We start from the raw sequence: 17,364 nt of genomic DNA, 5'->3' as shown, positions 1-17,364 counted from the left end.
ATTTCGCTGACTATTAATAGAGACAGGGTTTGATTAGTTTTTCAGTATTCAGGGATCACATCATCGGTGCTGATACCCTCGCATCGCATCGACGTGATTCGTGGCAAATCTCAGATCACCAATACCACGATATTGTGCTTTCTCAATGTAACTAAATGCATTATCGTATCCCCGAAGAAATTCTAACATATCCGGCAAAAAGTCTACACCTTATTACATGCACCCCGGGGTGCTCTTGTGTGGAAAATAATGGCCCTTTAGGTTCGTTTGATTTTGATATATACTTTGCATGCTACGGTATTTGCATGCGACGGAACGGTGAATGTTGATAGTGCAGCAATTTTGATTTGGATAGGCCTATATATAATGACTTGAGAAATTATGTTGTTGTATCGAATAATTTCATCGTAGGCCCTAATTTAGTATCATTTTGGCGGCAATTGGGCCTACTCTTTGTAGGAGATGAGCGGTTCGTGTTACATTACTGAAGCAGTTGAAATAAATGTATGGTTTTTAAAAAATTTCTAAAAATTTTCACTGAGTTGGGACGACTTTCGGATGATTCTGCTATTGCATGTGGTTAGAAACTGTGAAAGTCCTAGGCTTCAGCTGGGCCATTTCATCAGTGTAAGACTATGGGCACTGTATACTGTTTGAACCAACGAACGTCTCTGTAACTTTATCCCCAAAATGAGTGCGAAAATGTGGTCACTGCAATTTTTCAATCCGATTAGACTGCGCGACAATAGTGTCATATACATATGCAGTGCATATTGCATTTCCATATGATCATGTAAATACCGTACATGTTTATGCAAATTGTGAGAATCTATCAATAAATTGCTTTGAATTGAATAGGATAAGGAGATTCCAGCACTAAGTTTCATTTGTTCAGGTGCTTTGAATAGGATAAGGAGTAGATTACAACCTTGGCATTTACATCCAAGATCAGGATACATGTACTTCGATTAGTCCATTTAGTAGGGGTGCCAGACCTCAGAAATGTGCATAAAAAAGCAACTGGGTCACGTCATGACATACTTTTGTTTCTAATATTTTTTTGTAGAGTGGATCATTCTGCATCAGATTCCAGAGGCCTGCTCGGGCAAATCATCCGCGAAACTAACTTTTCAGCCTACTTTTGTATTTTCGGAGCAGTGGAAAATCGCCCCCAAATTTAGGGGTAGGGCAAATAATATTGCATTTTTCAAAGGGTTCCACATAAATGTTTCCATCATATTTGGTATCTGTGGAAAGCTTATAAGGTGTGCTACATTTTGAGATCAATTGTTTTCTAATTGGGTCAATTTGGGGTCAACTAGAGGTCAAAAGGTCATGGGCGGAAGGGGTAAGTCAAAATCCACGGCTCTCTAAACTCTATGCCATGCTGTGCCCAAGTGAGTTAGACTATTGGAAGCCAACTAATGCAGAATGCAGAATTCTAGAGCACTCCAGTGGGTAGTTTTTTGATACCTAACTAAGCAACAGGGGTAAAGGACCTTTATATTAACCCCTTCAGTTGTGGGGCAAAATTTTGAAAATTGCTAAAAAATGAGCACCTTTCACTAATTAAACTTAATGGTGCAGTTATTGATCACAATCACTTTCTATTCACAATAATGAACACTGGCAACTTTAATTCTATCATTTTTCATATGAAACAAATATACTATATCATGCACTGTCAAGTTTTTATTGATCGTGAGATGATCTTTCTGTCGTCAATTTTGACTTAGGCAAGTCTTTGAACCTGAAGAGGGCATAAGGGGTCAGTAAATTTGCAAAAACTGTGACAAGAATTACTAGTCTAATAAAGTGAAAAATGATAGAATTAAAGTTGCCAGTGTTCATTATTGTGAATAGAGAGTGATTGTGATCAATAACTGCACCATTAAGTTTAATTAGTGAAAGGTGCTCATTTTTTAGCAATTTTCAAAATTTTGCCCCAAAACTGAAGGGGTTAATATAAAAGTCCTTTACCCCTGTTGCTTAGTTAGGTATCAAAAAACTACCCACTGGAGTGCTCTAGAATTCTGCATTAGTTGGCTTCCAATAGTCTAACTCACTTGGGCACAGCATGGCATAGAGTTTAGAGAGCCGTGGATTTTGACTTACCCCTTCCGCCCATGACCTTTTGACCTCTAGTTGACCCCAAATTGACCAAATTAGAAAACAATTGATCTCAAAATGTAGCACACCTTATAAGCATTCCACAGATACCAAATATGATGGAAACATTTATGTGGAACCCTTTGAAAAATGCAATAACATTTGCCCTACCCCTAAATTTGGGGGCGATTTTCCACTGCTCCGAAAATACAAAAGTAGGCTGAAAAGTTAGTTTCGCGGATGATTTGCCCGAGCAGGCCTCTGAAATCTGATGCAGAATGATCCACTCTACAAAAAAATGTTAGAAACAAAAGTATGTCATGACGTGACCCAGTTTTTGTGGACTGGGTGGCCTTGGCACCCCTACTAATTACATCATTATCATGATTATATGCCAGAGCTCGCGGGTCGGATCGGTATGAGGTCGAGTACCCCACAAGCTCGCACCAAGTTGGAAGGTGAATGAACAGGAGAATAGAACACGTATAATAGAATTCGCATCAGCCTGAACGAGATCCTTTGTTAATGTGGCCTGGCTTCCAGGACATAGGGACCATATTGCAATAAATAGGTCCCCCGCCCTGAGATGAACGAAGAAACAACTGAAAAGAGGGGTGAAGTTCCCCTAAATGAGATGTCGGAAAAGGAGGATGAACCTACTTTCGAATCGCTTCTGGATACCCTGGGACATTTCGGTAAACACCAACGAATCATCTTCTCCCTGCTGACACTCTCCGACATCTTGCACTCAATGGTTCTCATGTTTCTTATCTTCTCAACTGTGGTTCCCAAGTGGAGGTGTTTGGAATTCGAAGGCCTTAACGTCACGGCAATTTCCGCAGCAAATGAAGGCCTTAACGTCACTGGAATTACCGCGGTAAATAGAGGACTTAACTCCACTGTACTAAAAGTGAGAAACGCGACGAATGATACCAATGCGGAGAACTTTGAAAAGGTTTGCGTGTTTAACGGATCTAAGTGCATTAGATTTGACTTCGATGACGGATACAGAGGGATAGTTGTTGAGGTAGGTCCGTCCCGCCAATTCGTCTAGATGTACAGTATATGTATGCAGTGTTAATGTTGACTTTGTTGCCTTGCCGCATTGTAGCCTTCATATCAATAGTCCGGGCCAGGCCCGCCCGCCGGCCCGCCCCACTACAGCCTTGCAATCATGTATGTCGGATACGGTCAGTCATCTTGCGAGATTCTGCGAGACCTCAGGCGAATGACATCAATAATGAAGAAGTATGAGAGACAATGTTACTGTCGACAAGTTACAGCAACTTTCCAGGGCTGTAAACATTCGGTTGTAAGCAAAAGGAATCAGGAACATAAAGATGGTTTCAAAGTACTAAATGCAGCGGTCAATGTGAACCCTGTTCGCCCCTTGTATTGTTCAGGCGAGTGACTCTTGAACCCGGTGTAGAAGTTTAAAATGTCCTAGGATAAAATGTCCGGGAACAAAGGATTCTATTATGCGCTGAGCTATTGACGGTCATTGCCTCTATAGAACCATATGCCATAATCTGAGAGAATACAATAGGCCCGGACACTTTTTCTAGGGGGGACACTTTTTACTTTTACACCGGTCCTTAAACGGGGGGGGGGGTTTGCCCCCGACCGCTGCATCAGCAATAAGATAGAGGCAATGTTTCAACCAGCTTCATCTCATCCTTGTACTCGGTCACACCACATAAGAGTTTGTAGAGATACCAAGGCGATATTCGCTTTATTAACAAATAAGTTATTTTCAATTGTTTCAGTGGGACCTTGTGTGCGATAGAAAGTACATTCCGAGCCTGACTACATCCACTACAATGTTTGGCTTGTTGATTGGAGCAGCCCTTGCTGCCCAGACTTCCGACTTGTTTGGGCGGCGAAAGGTCCTTCTTGTGGTGATGAGCCTGATGCTCCTCTGCCAAACACTAGTCGTGACCAGTGTCAACTGGCAGATGTTTGCTGTCCTGCGCTTCTTCACGGGAGTATTCGTTGGTAGGTTTCATCACCATCTGTTCATGCTAGGCTTAAATGGAACCCATTCTAGCCAAGTTGTGTAATAGGCATTTTGAAACCTAATGCCTTCAATGAGCGGTGATAAACAGGGAAGGCATACATGGGGCACCAGCAGACCATATCTGTTGTGGCCTGGATAATGAGATGAGGGCCGGACCAGGGCAGTATACCGCTGCTGTCGGATCATTGTTAGGATTGCCACTAGATTTTCCTTAGAGAGGAACCAAGGTTTTTCATATCGTGCTCGCTATTCAATGAAAATGAAATAATTTCAGCGGGGATACCTACGACACTTGGGGGAAAGAATTGCGTCTCTCCGCATTTTGACCATCATGCGATACACATGATTTGATCAGAAATGTTCTTATCCTTGTAGCTGGCTCACTGGCCTTGAGCTTCTTGATCCCGATGGAGTTCATCGGCCCAAAATGGCGATCATTTTCTGGCGCATTCGGTGTATTCGATCTGGGAGAAGCAACATCTGCTTTAGTGGCATACCTCACTCAAGACTGGCGTTATCAAGCGTTAGTCTCAGGCTCAGCTCCCATTCCACTCGTTATAGCAATCATCATGTGAGTGAAGTTAGACATTTCTCAATCACCTTGTTGTGCCAAATCGAAGAACATCGTCATCGTCAGTGGTAGTAGTCATCGTCATTTTCATCATCGTCATCATCATCGTCAGTAGTAGTATATGGTTGATTCCCAAACCAAAACGGCGATTTTTGCAACAAATAAAGTTAAAGTTATAAATAGAAAAAGAGAGGATTCAAATGATATTGAAAACAAGTTGAAATACAAGGTATACTTCTTCATTAGTCAGCGTTACTAACCCTTTTGTGTATCTAGCTGTTCCATGCAGGTTCTTACCCACAGAGGTACTTTTTGTGTTTGTTTGTCCTTTCTCTTAAATCTATTTTATTTCAGCAGGGGCACAGCCGTAAGCGATCTAATTGTTGATCTTGGCTGTGTCCCTGGCCATTATTTCCACTGTTAAAAATCTCATACATGTACTTTAATTATTATGTTGGCCAAATAAATTACAAATTACAATTACAATTACAAATATAAAAATTTTGCCGCAGGGAAAACAGTAGCCATGAAAAGTGAAATGCGATGTTGAGCACTTAAAACATAAAATATTACGCTTATAGCTTCAGAGGAAAATATGATTCGTTTACGAGACAAAAACGTGATGTTCAATTCAATATCGATGCATCTAATCCTGGGCGCAGTCATTATTTGCATTTGTGCCTTTTGTAAGTGATTGGCCCCAGGTATATTTGAAAAATACGTCTTTGTGAGTAGCGGCATGCTAGATTTTGCGAATTCACGCCGGCGGTGCAATAACGAGATTTTTACATCAAAATGTGCATAAATGTGACTATTAAAACCTTCGCTCAGCAGGTCCAATTGCGGCAACGGCGAGCGAGTGAAATTCAGGCCAGGCAAGTGAAAAAATGCCGGGCAATGCATGTCTTCTTTAATACGGGAGATGAAACAATTGTTACATGGAGGTGAACGCCATGTCTCAATTGTCGTAATTACCACTATTGTCCCGTAAAGTCAGCATCTCTACTCTTGACCATAAATGCGACTCGAGTTGAATTCCAAATTCTATCCTCGAAAAAGTTGCAGGATATGAAACTAGACGAAGACAGAGATGGCTTGAACGCGCCTGAGTTGTTTAAAAATCGATGAACTGACTACCAGAGTTTTCACAAAGTAACAAATAGTTTGACGATGATGTATTAACGGTGACGATTATTTCTCTGATGTTTTATTGTTTCGTAGTGACGTACGTATCAGATGAATGTATTTTGGCGGGTATGAGGCAGGCGTTAGGGCCGTTTTGGTTGCGGTCTCAACCGTTGGTTTGAGGCAGCGTTAGTGCCGTTTTGGTTTTGGATTCCGTTTTGGTTTTGGATTTCAGGGCCGTTTGGTGGATTTTATGGTTGATTCCTCAAACAAAAATCGCCGTTTTGGTTTGGGAATCAACCATATACTACTCAGTATCGTCACCGTTGCCTAGATTAAGGCATCCTCTTGCAAACAAGGCCTACAACATGACTTCTCAAGCATGTTTCCGAGGGAGTAATAAGTATGTATGGAGTGAAATGGTCCGATATTGTCAGGATGAGATAGGTCTAACGGGTGTACGCTAGACCAAGGTATGCCTTTGGGACACTTGGACTTATCTATAGGACAACGTATCATTGTTAGAATTAGAATTCATCATGCAAATTCCGCGGAAATATTAAGTTATATATCTATTGTATATAATGTTGTTTCAATTTCTGACCCGCAGCCTGGTGCCGGAAAGCATTCGTTGGCAGATTCAGAAGCGACGATTCTCAGAGGCTGCTGTCGGCATAAAGAAAATGTCGCGGATCAATCGAAAACCCGTCCCTGACCTGGCAATGATGGAACGAATATCTCGAGCACAAAATCACCAGAAAGATAAAGAGTCTCGCTATACTTATATAGATTTGTTCAGGACGCGGAAACTTGCGATCACAACACTGGTGGTGATGTTTGGCTGGTAAGATATACTTATTTATAACCGATAGTGCTGTTGGGCGGACTTCGCTGTTTGCCTCTGGAAGGTCAGAAGCTTTTTTTATATATTAGAATAATATCCCATTTTTTACAAACCCCGTTTTCAAATTAAAATGTTTCGCTATCTCGCCAGTCGATTAGGGCATCGATTTGCGTGACCGGATGAACATAACTGACCTTAAAGGGTGGCCACGTGATACATGACTGATGATATGTTGATACCTGTTTGATAGGATGTGGACTGAAGACAATTGTTGCGGCAAATTTGTCATGCTACAGATGAAAAAAATTTAAGTTCAAACATGTTTTCACTTAATGTTTTTATTCTGCTCAAAATGAAGAAACATTATCAGTCTCAAAAATGTTTTGGCTTTGAAAATTTTTCAGAATTTTGTACTTATGAAATAATTTTAGTTTTTCATGTAAAGAACATTGATCTTTGTAGGTTCAGTGTGTCCATCATTGTTTATAGTTTGATCACATCCATCAGCTCTCTGAGTGGCAATCTCTACCTGAACGCGGCATACGCCTCACTGCCCGGTTTGTTCCTGGGATGGACGGTTATTCCAATGGCCAACTGGTAAATATAAACCTCAGTCGGCTGCAGGAGATTTTGGCTATGGGTCAAATTCTTCACCAAAGATAGTTCAGAGTTAATTAACCAACCATTACATGTTTGGCGTACGATACGCTCCAATGGCCCGGGTAAAATCAGATACCTTTATCTATCTTGTGTAAACTGTATCAGCAGCATGTTGATCAGCAAGCCTCCAACTATAGGTTTTTAGACATATCGAATTAGATTTATTCTAAAAAGGTATAGACAAGTCCTGGGCTGGAGCAACCCATTATTAGCCTTCAAACTGGATGAGTTCGCACCGTTCATGTATTTGTGTTTGTTCTGTTATTTATCACCGATGACGGAACGACTAATGTTTACCTTCTTTCGGGAATGCATCTTCAGGATCGGCAGAAAAGGCGCCCTCGTTCTGTACGGCTCGATACCCATCGTTTCAATGTTCGGCATTGTCATCCTGCAGGCGACGGGGCAGATAGAGGACCGGGCCATGGCAAAGACTGCCCTGGCAATCATCGGGAAGGTTGGCGCCGGGGAAATGTGGACAGTAATACTAATCATCACCTCGGAACAGTATCCAACACTGATGAGGTAAAGGTGGCTTTGAGCTAACTGACAACTGTCTCTTCTTTAGTTTATTAGCTATATTATGGATACGTCAGGGTTCATCCGGTGACCAGAACAAATAAAGTATCATCAAAAACATAAGCTGTATCACATCGTTTGCATCGAAAGCTTTCCAATGAATGGTCATGTCACGACCAGGATTCGGGGGATTTCTCGTGTACACGCCTTGGTCACAGCAGTTGGGCAGACTTGTCACCTTGCGAGAGGTGCCGAATCTGTTTATGACCGCTGATGAGTACGCTGGGACGATTCTTTACCTCGAGATGTACCTTGCCAAGCAGTTTGGGTCATTTTTCAGGGCTATTGGTCTAGGGATAGGAAACGTGTCCGCTCGCATAGCAGGTATCATTGCTCCACAAATTTGGATATTGGTAAGTTTAGTTGTTTTAAAACTGCATGAATACCAAATTTACGTGGCATCCATATAAACTATTGAAGACATCTTGACAGGGCTCCACCAAGTTCGCAGAACCCCTTTAACGAGCTTTAATAGCGGATTGCCGGTAGGATGGGGATTGGACTTCATGGGCTAAGATGATGATGAAATATTAGAGTAGTGCTGTTAGATATCGGACAGTAACGTATACCTATCTCGTATCTTTCAGTGTGACTTTGTGCACTGGACTGTCCCCTTTATCATCAACGGGTGCCTCGCCATTACCAGTGTCATCCTGATATTGGTGCTACTGCCGGAGACGAGAGGACGCCCCATGCCGGAGGAGGTGCCGCCTCTGTCCTGTCCGTGTAGAAGACAACCGACACAGAGGGAGAGCAATGGGTATAGAGAAGCACCGTCCACGGGTGAGACAGCGTGCTGAACCAGTTGACAGGCAGTGCATAAAGCGACCAGGATATTACTTTTTTGAGAATAACCGTCACTGCTGCTAGTGCATATATCAGTTGTATATAGACTTCAGCATATGTTAGAGAGGATCAATCATGTAATTATCACAAATGTCAACAATGAATTTAAGACTGAATGATTATTCAATGAATAATTCCTGGGCTATTGGTGTTGTTGTTGCAATGTCATGATGTGGTTGCTACACTTGTTCTTGCTGCAGATGTCGCTACAGTTATTCCTGCTGCAGTCGCTCTCGCTACAGTTATTCCTGCTGCAGTCGCTCTCGCTACAGTTATTCCTGCTGCAGTCGCTCTCGCCACAGTTATTCCTGCTGCAGTCGCTCTCGCCACAGTTATTCCTGCTGCAGTCGCTCTCGCCACAGTTATTCCTGCTGCAGTCGCTCTCGCTACAGTTATTCCTGCTGCAGTCGCTCTCGCCACAGTTATTCCTGCTGCAGTCGCTCTCGCCACAGTTATTCCTGCTGCAGTCGCTCTCGCCACTGTTATTCCTGCTGCAGTCGCTCTCGCCACAGTTATTCCTGCTGCAGTCGCTCTCGCCACAGTTATTCCTGCTGCAGTCGCTCTCGCCACAGTTATTCCTGCTGCAGTCGCTCTCGCCACAGTTATTCCTGCTGCAGTCGCTCTCGCCACAGTTATTCCTGCTGCAGTCGCTCTCGCTACAGTTATTCCTGCTGCAGTCGCTCTCGCTACAGTTATTCCTGCTGCAGTCGCTCTCGCCACAGTTATTCCTGCTGCAGTCGCTCTCGCCACAGTTATTCCTGCTGCAGGCGCTCTCGCTACAGTTATTCCTGCTGCAGTTGTTGTTGCAGCTGTTGCTGCAGCTGCTCATGTTGCTGTAGTGATTGCTGCCGCCTCCTCTTCTTGCCCGCCTTGGCGTGGACCAGACCATTGTATAAGAATACGTCCAGCAGCTCAAAGACGCTCAGAACGCTTCCTCCTACGAACAGACCCATGGAACCCCCAATGTCACCTAGAGAGTAGAGGTGTAAGTCAAATATGATTTAGCAGGATCGGAAAAGGCTGCGGCAACTGGTATGCTTACCTCCTTACTGCATCCTGACGGTTTTAAGTTATCAAAAGTGCGGGAAAAACAGAGTCGGCAAGACTTCAGAGCAGTGCGACTCCGGGTATACGGCTGACAACATCTGCATGGGGCCAGCCTCCTGTTTTCATACTGGTAGTCGCACTGCTAAATCCGGTAACAGCTGATAGAATGCTGAATTGGGAATAAGCCCATTTGATTTTGCATCGGCTACATGGTGACACTTACTCAGTAGAGCTGTGAGGGTATAAGCTTCTTGTTGCTCGATCAACTCGTAGTTGAGATCCTCAAAGTAGATTGACAGCGAAAGATAGTTGTCCCTGAAATACGGAGCAGAAAAGATTAAGTGGCTGGATGGACAGTTAGCTTCACCTCCGATGTAGACGAGCAGCGAGAAGCGGTTGCTATTGGTAAGCAACGATTCTTAAAAAAGGCTGATAGTGACCTCGCTATTCTAGTATTTTTCTGGGATAACGGCCAACATCCATTAATGACAGAACGTCACATTTCGTTAGTAAGATTGTGGATCTTGCAAATACTTTCATGTCCAGCAATGTACGATTCTACTGGATTACTTTAAACCTGTGTTTGTGTGATGCCAATTTACGAGCAACTTACGTGTAGAACTTTGCCCCTATTTCATTATCTTTCATATAAATCTCGACATTGGCGACTACAGCCAGAAAAGCCTCATGAAACGGCTCGATCGTATCCTGAATAATCTCCGAAAAGTTGGACCACTCGACCGTCTTCTGCTTCAGGCGTGTCACTGTGGCCGCCAGGGAACTGTTGGGGAACTTCTTCATCGAGGTCAGCTCAGGGTGATGTGCTTGGAGATACCTTAAGGGAGAGAGGGATATACCATTTGATGTCTTGTTACAGCTCATGGACCATGTTCATGTTCCAAAAGGTCTATTGCGCAACATGGTTTCATTCAATTCTATCGGAAGATGTGCACTCAAAGAAGGAAGACGGAGTTGTTCAAAATGCTGTTCCGTAAATTCAAAGTTGTCCAGCGTGTAAACAAATGTTCCGCCGACTTTAGGTGCCTGACGACTAAACATGACCCTGAATGAAACCCATTAGGTCGTGGTGTGGTGCACTTTGTGGTGCTCCCTGAAAAGGCTAGCACAGTGTAGGCCTACCTTGCATCCGATGATGCTTTGCGGCCCATTTTTGATACATACTTTTTGAGAAACTTGTCCTTGGTGATTTTCTCCCGCAATAACTTGTCAGCAAACTGTTTGTAGATCGAGCGCCAGCTGCTAATGACGTTGGGGAAACCAATCATGATGTTATCGTTGAACTCCATCAACGCTTTGACCGCATCATGTGTATCCAGGTCCACGAAGGCCTTGGCTAGTTCGCTTTTCCCAATGAGCCTGGCAGTAATCTCGAACTCCTTGCTGTACTCCTCTGTCTTACTCTTCAAGTTTTCAATATTTGGCCAAGTTTCTCGGACCGTTTGTTTCCATATGCTATCAAGAGAATCCAAGTACTGCATCACCTGGCCGAAACTATCCTTGACAGTCTGCCACAAACTTGAAATACTTTCTTCTCGCTCCGCCATTTTGTCGATTGGAGACTTGAAAATGTCGTTCATCATGATGCTACGATTGCTGTTGAAATGGGCGACAGTTTGAATGTAGTCATTGCCAATGCTCTTCATTTTCCCATCATCCAAAGTGCCAGAGTTGTAGGACTCTCGTAAGAACCTCTTGAATCTGTTGTATACCTTTCTCAGACTATGGATTGTCTGATTGAGATTCGAAACAACATAAGGCATTGCGTAATCAGGGTTGGGCAGAAAATCTGTCTGTGTGACGGTTTTCCGGAGCAAGGCGTGTGGGATGATGAGATCACGTGAGTGCGCGTCCATGTTTTTGTATTGATATTCCAAGAACTGGGGGCGACCTTTCCTGTAGACATTTCGACAATAAACGATGACCCTGAATGTGCTCTCCAGCTGCAAGGCTTTGGCGTTTAATTCTGTGGTCAAGGAATCCAAAATGGCCGCGCGACGCGTCTCATGTCCGATTTCAGGGAGTGAGGCCATCAGTTCAATACTTTTCGAATATCGCGCCAGAAAATCTAAATATTGGTCCGATACGACTGAAAAATGGAGCTGGTCCTTTGCAATAACGTACCGGTAGAAGTTTTTATTCACGACAAAGTTTTGAAAGTCAATGGAGTCTTTTACAGTTTCATATATTACCGTCGTCTGCCTCAAAAGTTCGTGAGCCTCGCGCCTGTTTCGAGCCAACATCTGACCGATTTCCTCCAAGATCAACAGCTCAGTTTTATCCATCAATTTCCTGGAGGTAAAAGATTTTATTAAACCATGGCAGTTAATTAGGGAAACGATGCTGTCCCAATACAGATGGAGTGTGCATTCATTCAGACGCCGTATCAATGAATTAACATGCATTATTACTAGTGTAACAAAAACATGCACCTCAATTTTTTTTCGGGAAAATAATTAAGTAGGTTGTGAAAATACATAGAGCCAGAAGTGGATCGTGAGTCCCCGACCGTACCTGAACGGTGCCAGGAGAATCTCATCCTTCTTCCAGTCTTCAGCCTTGGTCGTCTGAAGGGCATCTCTCGCTTTGGCGTGCTTCTTCTGCAGATCTCCCGAATTCGACAGGATCTTCTCGATGTCGAACTCGGAAGCCTTCAGGTAGGAAAAGGTGGGCTTGTAGGTGGTGCTCTGACAGGGGAGCTTGCAATCGCACAGTTTGTCCCGGATGTCGTGGAACTGATCTGGAAATGCAACAAGAAGAAGATAATCCATGTACATGTATACGCCGTAATGCAGAAAGGGCCGAACGGAAATCCAAATTGCCGGACTAACAAAGATTCACAGCTTTTGCTTCTACAAATAGGACGCTTCAAACGAAAGACGTCCTTGCTCGAAACGTTTCGGTCACCAGCAGCTATACCGCATCACTTGACGCAGGCGCTTACCACGCGTACAGAACGCCGGCAGTGCCGCAGAAGACTGTGTTTTGAACCCACGATCCCTCGATAGCTATGAAGAAGGGTACGTCACTCGGACCACTGGTCACCGTGCTCCAGTTATTGTCGGACCATTTCACAACACAAGTATAGACTTTTTGGTGAATGGACCACACAGACATGCTCATGGCCATGACACAACAAGGACGATCTTTTGAACACGCAGCCTCTTCCCGTAGCCGAAATCCAGCTTACCTTTCAGGTCAGCGTGGAACATGGTGTACTCATAAAAATTGCAGAATCGTGTGTCAGGACTCTTCATGTAGGGTGCTTGGCATTCAGCTTTTTTTATGAAGAATTTGGAGAAGCATTCCACATAGCACGCTCTCTCAGAATAATAGGGGTAGAAGTCTAAAGCAGCCTCGTTGGTGCAGTTTGGTGTCAGTCGCTCCACCTTGAAAAGGTGGCAAGAATTAGTCATCGCAATCTGATTGGTTTTCATCAATATGACGTAATTCATGAGATCCTGAAACTAGGAAAACTCGCAGGGCAAACAGTTATGTTCCTATTTGACGCATAGACTGAGCGGGTATACCCAGGATAGCCTGCTGGTGAACGTTCTGATTGAGACTTTTTCTCCTCCTGGCATGATTACATGTAAAGATGTTGATCTTACCACGACGACCTTCGTCCCAATAAATGTATGTTTGCCAGCAGCAAGTCCTTGACCATGACCTTGAAATATCTCAATGTCCTTCTCGTCGCAAAGCAGCAGCTTCACGCCCGCCGCGAAGTGAGGGCCGATCATGTTCTCGTACTGTTCAATGTTCAGGGTCAGCTGAAGGGCTGTCGAACGACCTGAAGAGAAAAGGGAAGTAATAAAAGCATCCTTCCACTTACATGTTTTACGCTAGGAGTAGCCCCTGACCCAATGATCGGTTAGGATCCCTTCGAAGCCCAGTATCTACTCACCGGACTCGTTCATGTAAAGCGGTTCCTTATCCTCGTCCATGTTGAAGGAGTAACAGACGCCGTGGTCGGTGATGATAGTGGAGAAGTTCCAGAAGCCACATTCCTCGTTCCTCCATTGGCATCTAAAATGAAAAGGAATGTTGCTGTTATTACACTCCGGACGCAGACGATCGGCGTCGTCCGTCTTCAAAAAGTTTAGGACTGCCTGAGGAGTCTATAAGCTGTTCACAGATCCTATGATTGCTCCGCAAATAATCTGCTTGGTGTATGTGATGACCGACCTATCGTCAAATTTTGAGCAAAACATTTCAACCATGGAAAATCTACGCTCCGGACGCAATTGTATCTATCTCGACTCTCCTCCTAGAAGAAGTTTTTTGGAATGGAGAAATCAGGGTTCTCGGGAGCGTAGCAAACTAACCTGACGATCATGTCATCAGAGCGATGCCGGGTGAGGACCATCAGGTCTCTCATGCTTTGCTCCTCCATTTCATACTTAATCAACACATCCAGCTTCTCTTTCGTGCTGTTCGCCCCGTAGTATTCGTCAAGAATCGGTTTAAAGTCATTGCGTTCAGCCTCTGTCACCCTGAAATGGTTCATAACATTGTTTGCATGACATATATTATATCATGTTTTCTGGGGTCATTGCGCTCAGCTTCTGTTCTGCCACCCTGAAATTGTGAGGTAATGCACTCATCTGCATGCCGTCACTAGGAAACGATAACAATGCCGCGCCATCGGAACATCTTGGCACACAATGCTCCATGACCGCAAAGTCGTCCCTAATCAACGAGTTGCCTGTTAAGGTGAGAATTGGACTTGGGGTAAGATACCATCACAAAGACACGAGCCCTGAACACATCATACACAACGTAGACTCCCGGGGTAGCTCATTGCGTCACCCCAATTGGTTCTCCTTTCGATGAGGGACCAGGGCGGTCCACTGCGTCCGGAGTGTAACACAACGTACCTGAAGGCATTTTGGTTGCAGAGGACCACTCCAGGGAACCTGAGCGTGTCATTGAAGTTCACCTCCACCTTGACCGTCATTGGCCGCTCCTTAAAGTGAATCACGCTCTTCACCACTTGATTGACGAAGAAGCCGGCAGATGTGAAGAAGATCACCAACCATATGAGCCTGGAAAGGAGGGGAAATCCAAGGGCGAAATGGTATATTAGAAAATAGAGAAGAAATCTATTAGACCTTCAACGTTTTGCCTTATTTTTTAACATTCATAGGTAATTTGCCCTTCCTAGAAAAGCCAAACAGTACAAAGAAGATTTTACATTAGTTCCAACAAGATGGCTGAAGGATGGTTGCACGGTGATGGTGTTTTACATTTGCGCGCAATTAATGACAGCTTCCATAATGATACCGTTTATTTCTGCAGCAGCGGTAATGGACGCATGCATACATTGTACCATTAATTCAGGCTTAAAGCTGACATGCCTGAATAAAAAGTCTAGCGGCCAAGTAATACACAAACGCCCGGCCACGCACCAAACGACCAACTGCACTTGGAACAACTGCAAAAACAACAAAAGCGCTCACATGAAAAGAAAAAATTAAAAAGAACTCTGAGTGGGTTCGAACTCGGGAGCTACAGCACTTGATCCTTACCGTCTTACCCACTATACCGGCCTGTTGACACAGCCACTGGTGAATTACATGTAGTAGAGACACCTATTGGTCACTTTGGCCAATTTGGCTCCTGCCGATCAGCTTACCTTCGACATATGGATGGAGAGGAGATGTCGTAAAGATACCGGACACCATGGACTGTGGTATTCTGAGTGAACGCGTTCACGATTTCTCTCCAGTTATGAGACTTGTTAGTCAGTTCGTCAACCTGGCCTGACATTTCAACCTGATAATAGCAATGAACTCTAAAAAGATCAAACATAGATAAAAAAAATATGATGATGGCAACAGTTATGTAATAAGTTTCTTTAATTTGGAAACCGCCTGCATGATGGCATAATTGCCTGACTGATTGGTAACAAGGAAATGCATGTACAGACTTTTATATAATGACAACGGCTTGGCTACGGCTGAAGAATGACACTATATGACATCGGCAACGGCTTCATTTAACATTGGCAGTGGTAGCTCCATGATAATCGGCCACGTGTCGGCACAGCTAAATAAGGTCTAGCTTTACTCCTGCCCGATCCGGCTACCTACGCAATTCGAATGAGTTTCGAGGGGTTGTTGCCCGAGTTGGCGACAGCTTGCCGTTCGTACGCCCGGACGCTGTGGACCGGCCTCGTCCTGTCGCCTTGTATGAAGGACGATCATGGCCTGCATAGGATTCTAGCCACTTGGGGATCATTGCGTGACTGCTGACACCATCAAAACAATAAGGCCCGTGCTACAGGTACGGGACCCGCATCCCTAAGGTCAAAAGGCTGAAGGTATGGGAGTTGACGTTTGACGCTCGAAGGAACCCGTTGCGTGCTTGTCGCATCCGAGTCAGTGACTCAGTGGAGGGCGGTTTGGGCGGGTTCCGAAGATCGTCGCCCCCTCCTTTTAAAACAAAAGAAATCGTAGCATCCGACGGTAAATGGTATAACTGAACGATAGTTTTAATTTCAGGCATGTGTTCTTAGCTCAGACACCCGACAGTGACGAGAAAAGAAGATTTGTTTTCAAGATGAGTGCCGTCAAACGGATTGACTCTGTGTTGCATATCAGGCACACTCCGGATGCAGTGGATTGGCCTCGTCCCTCCCTCAATCCCAAAAGGAGATCCAATTAGGATGACGCAATGGACTGCTCAGGGAGTCTAATATGGCAGTGACGAGGATCGTGTTCTTCAGTAATGACTTTTGTTAATGAACCAGCAACTTTTCGGTGCCCTTTCTTACGAGCGCAGGCCTAAACGCGATCTGAGGTGTGAACCTTTCATTTAATGTTTCTTCACTCGAAATATTGTTCAAAAGTATTTTCACATTCGCCAAGGGTACTAAAAAAGATTCATTGATTGTTTCAATCAATGACGCGCGCACTGTCACCGTGGCGTGGAGTTGACTCTAAGCTGTGGCTTGGCGCAGTTGAGGAAACAACGTTTTGGGCATGAATGCACAAAAGTACTCGCATACCTTTAGCATTCTTCCCAAAGGATACGGCTCCCGTACCTCCAGACAGTGCGAAACAATAAACAGACAATATTTCATCACCTACCTTGGGTATTGAAATAACTTTCTACCATTGTACCAACATCCATCAGTGCCACACTCGAGTCTCTGCGCTGGGGCAGGCTTCAGTTACCCATTGCAATCACCCAATTATATAATTGCCACTACAAACATCACATTTGATGAGGAGTCTTGGTTGTCAGAATAGATATTTGGCTCCGATGCGTAAATTGTTTCGCCTGCTCCTCTCAGTGTTCGGAACCACAGATACGTCATCACACTGATGTTTGATCACCAGGGACAACATGAACATCCAGTAATAGTCCCCAGCCACTGATAAGATGTTTAATCTAGAAGCAGTGTTTACCTTTTAAGCCTCCCTACATTAGATGAAATGGAGGGTTACCGGTCTCTTCTCTAGTTTTGGACAGCTAACCGAATGTTTCAACATGAAACTCACTACAGTAACATCACAAGGATACTTGCGGATAAAGAAGGAC

The 17,364-nt window shown here is 44.2% G+C and overlaps 2 protein-coding genes across 3 annotated transcripts; one reads left to right on the top strand and one right to left on the bottom strand.

Annotated features, from left to right (window-relative positions):
• Positions 1-2,484: 2,484 nt before the first annotated feature.
• On the top strand, positions 2,485-8,993 carry LOC135487405 (solute carrier family 22 member 15-like). Its single transcript, XM_064771036.1, has 8 exons — positions 2,485-3,136; positions 3,876-4,104; positions 4,502-4,697; positions 6,433-6,666; positions 7,129-7,263; positions 7,648-7,851; positions 8,186-8,258; positions 8,493-8,993. The coding sequence occupies exons 1-8, from the start codon at positions 2,696-2,698 to the stop codon at positions 8,703-8,705; spliced, it is 1,725 nt and encodes a 574-aa protein (XP_064627106.1). The 5' UTR covers positions 2,485-2,695; the 3' UTR covers positions 8,706-8,993.
• A 452-nt stretch (positions 8,994-9,445) lies between these two features.
• Positions 9,446-17,175, bottom strand: LOC135487399 (uncharacterized). 2 transcript variants are annotated; one of them, XM_064771023.1, is made up of 12 exons: positions 16,911-17,175; positions 15,455-15,613; positions 14,697-14,864; positions 14,145-14,312; positions 13,724-13,845; positions 13,428-13,609; positions 13,007-13,205; positions 12,331-12,556; positions 10,981-12,108; positions 10,412-10,633; positions 10,022-10,113; positions 9,446-9,721 (listed from the first exon to the last, which is right to left on the bottom strand). In XM_064771023.1, the coding sequence occupies exons 2-12, from the start codon at positions 15,586-15,588 to the stop codon at positions 9,534-9,536; spliced, it is 2,829 nt and encodes a 942-aa protein (XP_064627093.1). In that variant the 5' UTR covers positions 15,589-15,613; positions 16,911-17,175; the 3' UTR covers positions 9,446-9,533. The 2 variants fall into 2 exon arrangements, with proteins under 2 accessions (XP_064627093.1, XP_064627094.1); XM_064771024.1 differs by having other exon boundaries at positions 15,455-15,594.
• Positions 17,176-17,364: the final 189 nt, after the last annotated feature.

The sequence above is a fragment of the Lineus longissimus genome, chromosome 5, assembly GCF_910592395.1.
Source record: "Lineus longissimus chromosome 5, tnLinLong1.2, whole genome shotgun sequence".
Lineage (NCBI taxonomy): Eukaryota > Metazoa > Nemertea > Pilidiophora > Heteronemertea > Lineidae > Lineus > Lineus longissimus.
Note: the sequence above shows the minus strand (reverse complement) of the source record. Positions and strands in the feature narration are given on the sequence as shown.